Source organism: Pleurodeles waltl, chromosome 3_2, assembly GCF_031143425.1.
Source record: "Pleurodeles waltl isolate 20211129_DDA chromosome 3_2, aPleWal1.hap1.20221129, whole genome shotgun sequence".
NCBI classification, from domain to species: Eukaryota; Metazoa; Chordata; class Amphibia; order Caudata; family Salamandridae; genus Pleurodeles; species Pleurodeles waltl.
The window spans coordinates 84,851,460-84,863,676 of record NC_090441.1 but is presented as its reverse complement, the minus strand read 5'-3'; the positions used below and the strand labels follow the sequence as shown (position 1 = coordinate 84,863,676).

At 50.9% G+C, this 12,217-nt stretch overlaps 1 protein-coding gene across 2 annotated transcripts in view; it reads right to left on the bottom strand.

Annotated features, from left to right (window-relative positions):
* Positions 1-12,217, bottom strand: part of LOC138286509 (4-hydroxyphenylpyruvate dioxygenase) — a 560,744-nt gene that overhangs the window by 481,886 nt on the left and 66,641 nt on the right. For both annotated transcript variants that reach the window (XM_069226859.1, XM_069226860.1), the window contains exon 4: positions 10,852-10,956. In XM_069226859.1, coding sequence (XP_069082960.1) covers positions 10,852-10,956 — 105 coding nt within the window. The remainder of the gene's footprint in view (positions 1-10,851; positions 10,957-12,217) is intronic.

Below are 12,217 nucleotides of genomic sequence, written 5' to 3'. Positions count from 1 at the left end.
GCAGGAGGAACAGTATTTGGGGTTCAGGGAGGAACTCAAATCCATCAACACCACCCTGGGCACCATTGAAGGGGTGCTGAAGGAACTCGTGAACACCAGAAGGGACACTGTGGCCCAACAAGGGGCCCCTGACACTAGCCTGGACAATGAACTGCCCACCACCTCTGCCGGCGCTAGTGGACAGGAGGCACCGCCACAAGACCACGACACCAGCACCCCACCCCCTGCAGATGGAGAACCACCACGCAAGCGGTCCCTGAGATCCAGGACAAAGACAGAGAACAATGCCAAGACCCTCGCCAAGAAATGAGACCACCCTGAATGTCATCCTTCTGTCCCACTCTGTCACCCTGTCCATACTCAAACTACCCTAGCTCCACTTCCTATGCCCTTTTGGACAATGCACCTGTGAGACTAATAGACTGGACTCTGCCATGGACATTCCTCCACCATCACCCCTGATCAATTTACAACCCCATCCACTATTTTGCACTTAAATAAACACCCTTAAATCACAAAACAATCTGGAGTCAGTCTGTGCTTTCGAAAATGTGTATTTGCTATAACTGTGGAAAAATGCTATATCCAATGTATTGTCAACATACATATGTCACACAGCTCTAGTCCATGCAGAAACAAAGCAGATGTCACACAGTGGGACCCACATCTGCGAAATTGAAAGGGAAAGTGACAAATCAGGGTCCATACACTGGGTGAAAGTGACAGACAGATGAGAGGCAGAAGAATTAAATCAGATGTAGCAGGTAGTGTTGTCTTCTTACCTGTGTCTCAGTGGAAGTATTGATGACTCACTGTGTTCCTGTTGTCTATGTCCTCTTCTTCTGCTTCCTCGTCTTCACGGTCCACAGGCTCCACAGCTGCCACAACACCTCCATCTGGACCATCCTCCTGCAGAAAAGGCACCTGTCGTCGCAAAGCCAAGTTGTGAAGCATACAGCAGGCCACGATGATCTGGCACACCTTCTTTGGTGGGTAGAATAGGGAACTACCTGTCATATGGAGGCACCTGAACCTGGCCTTCAGGAGGCCGAAGGTCCTCTCTATAATCCTCCTAATTCGCCTATAGGCCTCATTGTAGCATTCCTCTGCCCTTGTCCTGGGATTCCTCACTGGGGTCAGTAGTCAGGACAGGTTGGGGTAGCCCGAGTCACCTGCAAATGTCGAGGGACAACTGTTAGACACACACTAACTCTTAGGGACATCCCCAGACACCTAGTCACACTGTATTTGGTCCATGTCCTCACCTAATAGCCACACACGGTGCCTCTGGAGTTGCCCCATCACAAAAGGGATGCTGCTATTCCGCAGAATGTAAGTGTCATGCACTGAGCCAGGAAACTTGCCGTTCACATGGGAGATGTACTGGTCGGCCAAACACCATCTGCACATTCATAGAATGGTAATTCTTCCGGTTTCTGTACAGCTGTTCACTCAATGGCACCTATGATGTTGGGGATATGTCCCAGGGCATAGAAGTCACCTTTCACTGTAGGCAAATCCTCCACCTGAGGGAACACGATGTAGCTGCGCATGTGTTTCAGCAGGGCAGACAACACTCTGGACAACACGTTTGATAACATAGGCTGGGACATCCCTGATGCTATGGCCACTGTTGTTTGAAAAGACCCACTTGCCAGGAAATGAAGTACTGGCAAGACCTGCACTAGAGGGGGGATTCCTGTGGAATGGCGGATAGCTGACATCAGGTCTGGCTCCAACTGGGCACGCAGTTCCAGGATTGTGGTATGATCAAGTCTGTATGTGACAATTACATGTCGCTCCTCCATTGTCGACAGGTCCACCAGCGGTCTGTACACTGGAGGATGCCGCCATCTCCTCACCTGCCCCATCGGACGTGCTTTATGGAGGAGAACAGCGAGCAGAGAGTCAACCAACACTGAGGTACTTAAACACAACTTTATTCCATAATTTTTTTTAATCAATATATGCCTGTATTAGTGTTTATGCAAGGCCTAGATATGCGTGACGCAGTCAAAATGAATTCCATGTGGCCCCCTGAAATGGCGGCTGCCTGACCTGTAAGGTGGGACAAGGGGATATGATGTAACTGCGCTGGCGTTGTACACCGTCGCGGTAGGTTGTCAAAGCCCGCGGCGCAATCCTGCATTGGTTAACATTGGACCCTATGGGTTCCAGGAGCCAATGACGATGTACGCCGGCGGTGACGATACGCACCACCGCGGATGTGACCGCCATTTTCTGTCTGTTCACTCACTTGATACCTGATCTTCGACAGGAGAGGACGTACACTGCAAGTGCTGCTGTGACCTTAGTCTGGAAGAGACAATGGCTCATGTGTCTAGGGAAAGGGCCCCTGCCTTCAGCACAGAGGAGTTGGAGAAACTAGTGGATGGGGTCCTCCCCCAGTACACGCTACTCTACGGTCCTCCAGACAAACAGGTAAGTACACTGTGAGCATGCCGAATGGGCAATGCCTGTGTGGAGTGGTGTGGATGAACGATAGGGGGGGGGAATGAGGCGTGCATGAAATGACGGTGAGTGCATGTGCGTCATGGCAAGGGTAGGGATGCGGGCCAATGACTGTGACGGTGCGGACGGTTATATCTTCCCTTTTCCCCTGTGCTATTCCTTTAGGTCAGCGCCCACCAGAAGAAGGATATTTGGCGTGCCATCGCCAAGGAAGTCCGGACCCTGGGGGTCCACCACAGACGGAGCACCCACTGCTGGAAAAGATGTGAGGACATTCGCCGCTGGAGCAAGAAGACGGCGGAGGCCCAGCTGGGGATGGCCTCCCAACCTGGGAGGGGTGCCCGTCGCACCATGACCCCCCTGATGTTCTGGATCCTGGCGGTGGCATATTCGGAGTTGGATGGGCGCTTGAGGGCATCACAGCAGCCACAAGGGGGTGAGTACACTCTCATTCTGCGGATTCAGCACGCGGTGGAGGTGTCTGGGTGGGGGAGGTGGGCTGTGGGTTCCCCTAGGCCAGGGAGAGTTTAGTAGGCAAGGTCCCTTCTTAAGGCAGGCTATGTGGCACCCCACCCCACCTGTGTTCAGAGGCAACTACACCTAGTCAGGCTCCTGTGACTTCCATGTGTGCAGCAATCGGGCATAGGCCTTGTACCCCATGTCCCTGTGATTAATGAGGGAACTCAAAGTGCACGGCGTAGCGCAGGGGGCTTCTGTGTCTGTGGTGTCCGCCAACTGAAGCGGTATTGCATGCACTGAACATGTCTTTCTTCTGTTCCCCCCCCCTTTTTGTGGTCTCCCTGTTCTTGTGTGCATTAGCATCATCAGGCGGAGGAGCAGTGGCACCGGAGCAGGAGGGAGCTGCATCCCACATGGCCCTGGAGGGCGACACAACAGAGTCAGAAGCCACCAGTGGGACGGAGGGCGAGGGGAGCTCCATGGCGGGGACAGGAGCTGAAACCAGCGACACAGACTCCTCCTCTGATGGGAGCTCCCTTGCGGTGGCGGCCCCCCGCATCTACAGGTACAGCCGCCACCCCCCACTACCAGCACCGCCCTCCCAGCAGCCCCTCAGCATGTGCCCCGTGGCCGCTCACCCAGGAGGGTGGGCATCTCCTTCGTCCCAGGCACCTCAGCCCCTGCCCCTGTCAGCCTTGCTGCCCTCAGTGAGGAGGCCATTGACCTCCTCAGGTCCCTCACTGTTGGCCAGTCTACCATTTTGAATGCCATCCAGTGTGTAGAGAGGCAGCTGCAACAGACCAATCCATACCTTGAGGGCATTCAATCTGGTCAGGCAGCCCAACAGCAAGCTTTTCAGACTCTGGCCTCAGCACTGATGGCAGCTATTGTCCTTGTGTCCAGCCTCCCCCCTCCAACTTCCTCCACCCAGACCCAAACCCCTGTACCTCAGCCTATCCCAAGCACACCATCAGACCAGCATGCACACACCTCAACACACAAGGGAAGCTCAGGCAAACATAAGCACCACACATCCCACAGGCACTCACGCAAGCATCATACACAGGCAGACTTAGCAACATCCACTGCCTCCACTGTCTCCCCCTCCTCCTCGTCTCCCTCCAGTCTTGTCTCCACTCACACCTGCATGCACTACATCTTCATCCACTACGTCGATCACCAGCACACCCACCATCACACCCCGCTCACTTGCACTCACCACCCCACTACCATTCACACATCCCCTGTGTCCTCTCCCAGTGTGTCTGTGAGCCCACCTCCCAAGGTACACAAATGCAGCCACACACCCATCCAACAGCCATCCACCTCACAACAGCCTCCAGCCCATGCACCTTCACCCAAAGTCAGCAAATGTACACCTCCTACAACCACTACCTCTCTCTCCACTCCCAAACCCCCTCCAACTACCCGTCCCAGTGTGTCCCAAAAACTTTTCCTGTCCAACCTTGACCTCTTCCCCTCACCTCCCCCACCCCTTCAGTCCCCTAGGGCCCGCCTTTCCAGGTCCCATCCCAGCACCTCAGCCACAACATCTGCGGGAACAGTGGTGCCAGTAGTAACCAGCTTCTGGAGTGTGCCAGGCAGCAGGGCAGCCAGTGTGCCAAGGAGCCAGACCACGGACAGTTCCCCACCTCAAAAGCACAAAAAGTTGGCCAGTGCCCGGCGGGAGAGAGACAAAACATCTACCACCAAAGCCTCTCCCAGGAGTACAGTTGGGAGTTGGAAGACAGCTACCCCACCATCCAAGGTGGGGAAGGGGCACAGAAAAACAGGCAAGTTGCCGAAAACCTGCATGGCGGACAAGACCGCCACCAGCACCACTGAGCAGGACACCGCCGCCACCAGCACCACTGCCAAGGACTCCGCCACCACCAGCACCGCAGAACAGGACACCGCCGCCACTAGCACCGCTGCCAAGGACACCGCCGCCACAAGCACCGCTGCCAAGGACACCGCCACCAGCACCGCTGAGCAGGAAACCACCGCCACCAGCACCGCTGAACAGGACAACGGCGCCACCAGCACCGCTGCCAAGGACACCGCCGCCACCAGCACCGCTGCCAAGGACACCGCCGCCACAAGCACTGCTGCCAAGGACACCGCTGCCACAAGCACCGCTGCCAAGGACACCGCCGCCATCAGCACCGCTGAACAGGACACCGCCGCCACCAGCACCGCTAAACAGGACACCGCTGCCAAGGACACCGCCGCCACCAGCACCGTTGAACAGGACACCGCTGCCACCAGCAAAGCTGAACAGGACACCGCCGCCACCAGCACCGCTGCCAAGGACACCGCCGCCACCAGCACTGCAGGCCAATGAGCGCCAAAAGCTCCAACGCTACTGAGGCCGCCACGAGCAGGATGAAGCACTCTGGGCACAAAGCCCCCTCCAGAACCAGTGGATAAAGGCATTGTCTACCTCAGTCCTTGGCAGGATGAAGCACTCTGGGCACAAAGCCCCCTCCAGAACCAGTGGAGAATCACATCCACTACCTCAGTCCTTGGCAGGATGAAGCACTCTGGGCACAAAGCCCCCTCCAGAACCAGTGGAGTATCACATCCACTACCTCAGTCCTTGGCAGGATGAAGCACTCTGGGCACAAAGACCCCTCCAGAACCAGTGGAGAAAGGCATCCACTTGTGAGACTGTGGCTTGGCACTCCCCAGGATGCAGCAGTGGGCAAACCACCCACTGTAAAGACTTGTGAGACTGTGGCTTTGCACTCCCCAGGATGCAGCAGTGGGCAAACCACCCACTTTAGAGACTTGAGAGACTATGGCTTTGCACTCCCCAGGATGCAGCAGTGGGCAAACCATCCACTGTAAAGACTTGTGAGACTGTGGCTTTGCACTCCCCAGGATACATTAATGGGCATGGAGCCCCCTCGTGGATCTGGCGTCGTGCACTCATCCAGCTGAGGTGCCCCACTTCCCCTCCCCCTGAGGTGCCTGTTGTATTTCTATCTGATGCCCCTGCAGTGTTCTCTCCGTTTTGATCGGGTATTGAGTGTGGGTCTCGCCCATGCATTTTGGGCCCAGTGGTCCACGGACTTTAATGGTGGAATATCTTGGACTTGTATTCTTGGTGTATATATTTGTTTATAGTGTAAATATATAAATATATATATTTTTGATTACTGTATTTTAATAGATTACAAACGTTCAACTCATTTCCTTTTGTCCTTGCATTCTTCCAGGGGGGTTGGGGGTTGTAAATGTAATGTATCAACATGTACTTGTGTGTGTGTTGTAGTGGATGAGGGTGGGGATGGGAGTGTTGCGTGTTGCGTGTGTGTGTCACTCTTTTTTCCCTCCCCCCTCCCCTGTGTCGTAGGTGCAGTACTCACTGTGGTCTTCGCCGCCGTCTTTGATGTTCCTGGTAGAGGAGCAGGAAGACAAAGGCAGGGAGTATCTGGAGCTCGGTTTCCATGGTGTCCTGATTCCTCGTGGAGTGTGTAGAGGTGAGCGTTTTCCCTTCCAAGTCCTGTTTCCGCCGTGTTTTTGTTCGCAGTGAATCTGCCCCGGAAAAGGTGGCGGATTGGACTGTTGTAATACAGTGGGCGGAACCTTGTCTTCCGCCTGTCTGTTGGCAGTGACGCTGCGGTGTTTGTTTCTACCGCCGTGGTGGTCGGAGTGTTAAAGTGGCTGTCTATGTTGGCGGTTTCCGCCACGGTCGTGATTCCATTTTTTTTTACCACCGGCCTGTTGGTGGTTTTACCGCCGCTTTAACACCGCCAGGGTTGTAATGACCACCTATATGCACCCCAAAGAACCAACACTATCCACAGGAAAATTTGCATTTACTAGCCTTTAAGGTAATTCCTTTGCCATTCAAAATGCATTGAACTCTGGCCCAGAACCTATCATGCGACTCTAAACCATGACCAAATACTAAGATGTCACCCTGAAAGCATTTGATATTGGGAATACATTTGAATTGGGCTTCTACTACCTGGTGGAAAACCGAGGAGGCAGAAGCCAAGCCAAAAGGCATTATTATGAACCTGTAAGCTCCTTCAGGCATAATGAAGGATGTTAAATGTCACGGGTCCCGGTGTAAAATAACGTGGTGAAAAGCTGATGTCAAGTTAAGAGCTGAAAATACCTTGGCATCCATTAGCGCCTTCTTGCACTCCCGTCCAACAAATACCTATCCTCATAGAATCATAAGCCTTCATAGCCAAAACCATTGGTCATGTCCATTCCAAAATCTCTATTGGTTAAATAATACTTTACTCACTTAAATTCTTTAGTACTATTTTGAACTCATCCCTCATGGAAATGAGTACACGTCGTACTTTGTGCACAAACGTTAGAACATTACTTTTAAACATGATTTGATGTGTGAAACCCTTCTGTTTGCCCAGTCCTTCTGAAAAACCACCAGGAAAGACATTCACTCAATTTGGAACTTACACTGCTAAACCATGCCTACATTCTTTCCTCAGCTATGCATGCTCTGCGCTGTTGGATCTGATACTATACACAGACTCCTTTGTCCAAGCCACCCCAAAAAATATGAACCATCCTTGGCTACACAGATTCAGGGCCTGATTCAGACCTTGGCGGACGGCGGAGGCCGTCCGCCAAGGTTCCGCCGCCGAATGACCGCACCGCGGTCAAAAGACCGCGGCGGCCATTCAGACATTTCCGCTGGGCCGGCGGGCGCTCTCCAAAAGAGCGCCCGCCGGCCCAGCAGAAATGCCCCTGCAACGAGGACGCCGGCTCAGAATTGAGCCGGCGTAGTTGCAGGGGTGCGACGGGTGCAGTTGCACCCGTCGCGTATTTCAGTGTCTGCAAAGCAGACACTGAAATACTTTGCGGGGCCCTCTTACGGGGGCCCCGCGGCACCCCCTACCGCCATCCTGTTCATGGCGGGTTTCCCGCATGAACAGGATGGCGGTAGGGGGTGTCTGAATCCCCATGGCGGCGGAGCGCGCTCCGCCGCCATGGAGGATTCAATGGGGCAGCGGTAAACCGGCGGGAGACCGCCGGTTTACCCTTTCTGACCGCGGCTGAACCGCCGCGGTCAGAATGCCCTCGGGAGCACCGCCAGCCTGTTGGCGGTGCTCCCGTGGTCGGTGACCCTGGCGGTCACCGGCCGCCAGGGTCAGAATGACCCCCTCAGTCTAGACAGGTCAGTCCAAAAATAAGCCGAGCCACAATAGTTTAGATGTATAGGGTGTACAGGGTGGTAAGTTAAGATAAAAAAACTGCAGTTGGGGGGAATGGATGAGTGCCTGGACAAGAGACATGTTAGAATCAGGGGAATGGTGTAATCATTTTCCTTATGATGTGAAGCATGTAATACATTGGAGAAAGTTCACCTTTGTCCAAGCCACCCCAAAAAATATGAACCATCCTTGGCTACACAGATTCAGGGCCTGATTCAGACCTTGGCGGACGGCGGAGTCCGTCCGCCAAGGTTCCGCCGCCGAATGACCGCACCGCGGTCAAAAGACCGCGGCGGCCATTCAGACATTTCCGCTGGGCCGGCGGGCGCTCTCCAAAAGAGCGCCCGCCGGCCCAGCAGAAATGCCCCTGCAACGAGGACGCCGGCTCAGAATTGAGCCGGCGTAGTTGCAGGGGTGCGACGGGTGCAGTTGCACCCGTCGTGTATTTCAGTGTCTGCAAAGCAGACACTGAAATACTTTGCGGGGCCCTCTTACGGGGGCCCCGCGGCACCCCCTACCGCCATCCTGTTCATGGCGGGTTTCCCGCCATGAACAGGATGGCGGTAGGGGGTGTCTGAATCCCCATGGCGGCGGAGCGCGCTCCGCCGCCATGGAGGATTCAATGGGGCAGCGGTAAACCGGCGGGAGACCGCCGGTTTACCCTTTCTGACCGCGGCTGAACCGCCGCGGTCAGAATGCCCTCGGGAGCACCGCCAGCCTGTTGGCGGTGCTCCCGTGGTCGGTGACCCTGGCGGTCACCGGCCGCCAGGGTCAGAATGACCCCCTCAGTCTAGACAGGTCAGTCCAAAAATAAGCCGAGCCACAATAGTTTAGATGTTTAGGGTGTACAGGGTGGTAAGTTAAGATAAAAAAACTGCAGTTGGGGGGAATGGATGAGTGCCTGGACAAGAGACATGTTAGAATCAGGGGAAGGGTGTAATCATTTTCCTTATGATGTGAAGCATGTAATACATTGGAGAAAGTTCACCAATTTTCGCAGACAATGACAGTTGTGTGTAGAAAATGATGTCTAGATTGTGGGCAGAAGCAGTAAAAAGAATATAATCAGCAATAATCTCCAGTAGGCTGCTAGTTGGTAAAGCACTGCATTTCAAATGTCTAGGTTAGTTGATCAAAACCCAGTCTATTGAATGACCCTTTAAACCTCCTTGTAAGTCAGGCTAATTATGAGGAACCTAGGATTGATCACCTCTGTGAATGTGACGGATTCATATTTCTCAAGAAGACGAGAAACATAAGTAATAATAGTTATTCTCCTATGGACTCTAGAGTACACCTTTCGTTAAGATGACGGTCCATGTCAAACTCTGTCCTCTCAGCATCAATCAGAACAAGCTTCTCAGAGGAGCTTGTATGACAGAATATGAACAACAAAAATATAGTCCTAAGAAAATATAGTCCTAAGAAAATACTGTATTCAGAATATCACCTACTACAATATTGTGAAGATATGCATATACAGGTTAGTATAGCTTTATTATTCTTAACGCTACAGCTGCATACTTTAACAATGTTGTCAAAGTACTTGGATGTAGAGCTAAGAATAGTAAATTGTTCAAGTGTGCAGCTGTAAAGTTAAGACCAATTATTACATTCCATTTTATATGCTGCAATATTTTATGTTTAGCTTTGGATATATTTTGTTGTAGAACTACACATCTGGACTGCTGTTTCTTCTAGTTCCCTGAAAGCAATGTCACGATGAAGAGTGCATGTACTTGAATGCCTTCTGATTCTAATCGTATCACACTATAATACTTAGATGGGGCTTGGATGGCCACCTAGCATGAAGCTGAATACACACTCACTCATTGAATCCTAAGATTGAGCCACAGGACAGACCTCCACATTCTCCGTTAACCTCACTCTCACAGTAATCATCCATACAGTATGAATAAAATAGTTTTTTTATTGTTTCTTTTTGGTGTTTATGTGTTCTATTTGCATATTAAACTAAGGGGCTGATTACGAGTCTGGCAGTCACAAGACCGCTGTGGCTGTGGCAGTCCGACCACCACATTATGAGGTTGGCGAGCAGACCCGTCAACTTACTGCAGTTCCCGCCAGGATCCAAGATCCCAATGGGCTGACGGCGGTCCTGGTGCTGATTACAACTTTGTTCTCTGCCAGCCTTTTTATGGCGGTTTTACCACCATGAAAAGGGTGGCGGAGAACAAGTGCATGGAGCCACAGCTGGGCCCCTGCACTGCCCATGCCTGGGTCATGGGCAGTGTAGGGGTTCCCTTGCCCAGTACCCTTGAAATGTGCACTGTCTACTGTACAGATAGTGCGCATTTCAAGGGAGCTGGTGCATCCTGTGTGTGGCAGCATTGCCGCCAGCTCAATTATGAGCCGGGAACAATGCTGTTGCGGAAACCCAGTAGAAAAGCCCAGTGGGAAAGCTGTAATGGGGCCAGTGCAGAGACTGCCAGCACAGAGGCGACCTCCTCGTCAAGAGTTTGGTGGACGGATGTTTCCGTCCGCCAAACTTCTAATGACCCCCAGAGTCACTGCGCTCTCACTAAGAATTGTTTATGAAATTAAGCTGTTTTTGTTTGTGCAATTTATCAATAGTTACACTATGAACAATTTTTTATTTATTAGGCATGCTTTTCATTCACGTAACCATCTTTTAAAATGCATTTTAAATATTTTATGTAAAAACTATTATTTCAATGCCATGCATTTTCGATTATCTTGCCTTATTTTGCTTGATGGCATGGGACACCACTTCCCTGCTTCCAGTCTCCAGTCCCTGGTAGGCAAACGGTTCAAAGCCCATCTTGTTGCAGTAATAGGAAGCAGCCTGTTTGAAAGATAAAAGCACAGTGCCTTAGTTCTTGAGCATGTTATCCTGGCTCATCATCTCATTTTACAGCATGCTAGAGAATATTGCAGGTTCGCTTAGAATCCTGGACAAACTGGTACAGGGATATTAAAAAATGTAACTTAAAATTCAGAGTAATCTACACATGTAATGTACGATTACACTGTTGCGTAATTTACTTCTTTTGGCTGGACACAAAATCAGAATGTAAAGTTACTCAGAAGTGTAGCCTTACATGTCTCCACATCCTGAAAAGGGGGTGGAGTCAAATTTTCAAATGTAAGTTATCACTGCCAAAAAAGAAACAGTAGTAAGTCCAACACTACACATCAACAACCACTGATACTGCTACACCGTTCCATAGAAAATAATGGATGTAATATGTGAGGTTATAAGCAGTGCATGGTGGGGGCGCAGGTTGAACAAGTTTCTTCTGCTTTGTAGGATCTTCATTGACAGTTATAAATGCTTGAATAATTACCTGCCAGCATGAAAACATTGTCTTTAAATCTGAAAACTTCGAATCGAAGACCAAAAAATGTGTCATTTTTCCAGGATGGTCCACGGTTGTAAACCTGTCAAATGCATTCATAATACGGTATCGCAGCATCTTTTAATAGCAAACCGAGGATAAATACTTGTTTTACTCAGTGAAAATGAATGCAAAAAATTCAGTTTGTTGGCTTTCATTTAACAGAGACAGGAAAGACTCAGGGAAGCACTTCTACCCAGACTGCCTTGTACTGCAGTTGCCTTTTTCACTCAGTTCTATGTTCCGTTTCATGAGAAGACGATCTCAGGAACACAGCTGAGATTTGTTACCTCAAAATAAAAAAGAATTCTTCAAGGGAAGATTACTCTTGACTTTTCATTCAACGTTTTTTACCATTCTATCGCGAGTGAACAGATTTTCTCATCATTTGTTGTCTGAATTTTAGTCAAAATGCCATCGCTATTCTTCAAATACTTTTCATGTGGGAGAAAGAAAGATGTTACAGGTGCCAGTAAGGCCTGAGTGGTATGTTTACCAGTCTCCCAATCTGTTAATGATGCAAGGTCTGCAAGAAAATGTCCAAGAGAACATTACATGACAGAGAAGGCATTTGTCATAGGGGCATGAGGGAAGGCATGAGGGCTGAAAGAGAAAAAAAGAAAAGGCAGAGGCTAAAACGATATCTCTCTGAACCAGCCTCTTTTACTTATCCATTATCTGAAAAACATCACAAAAGTAGATAAAGGG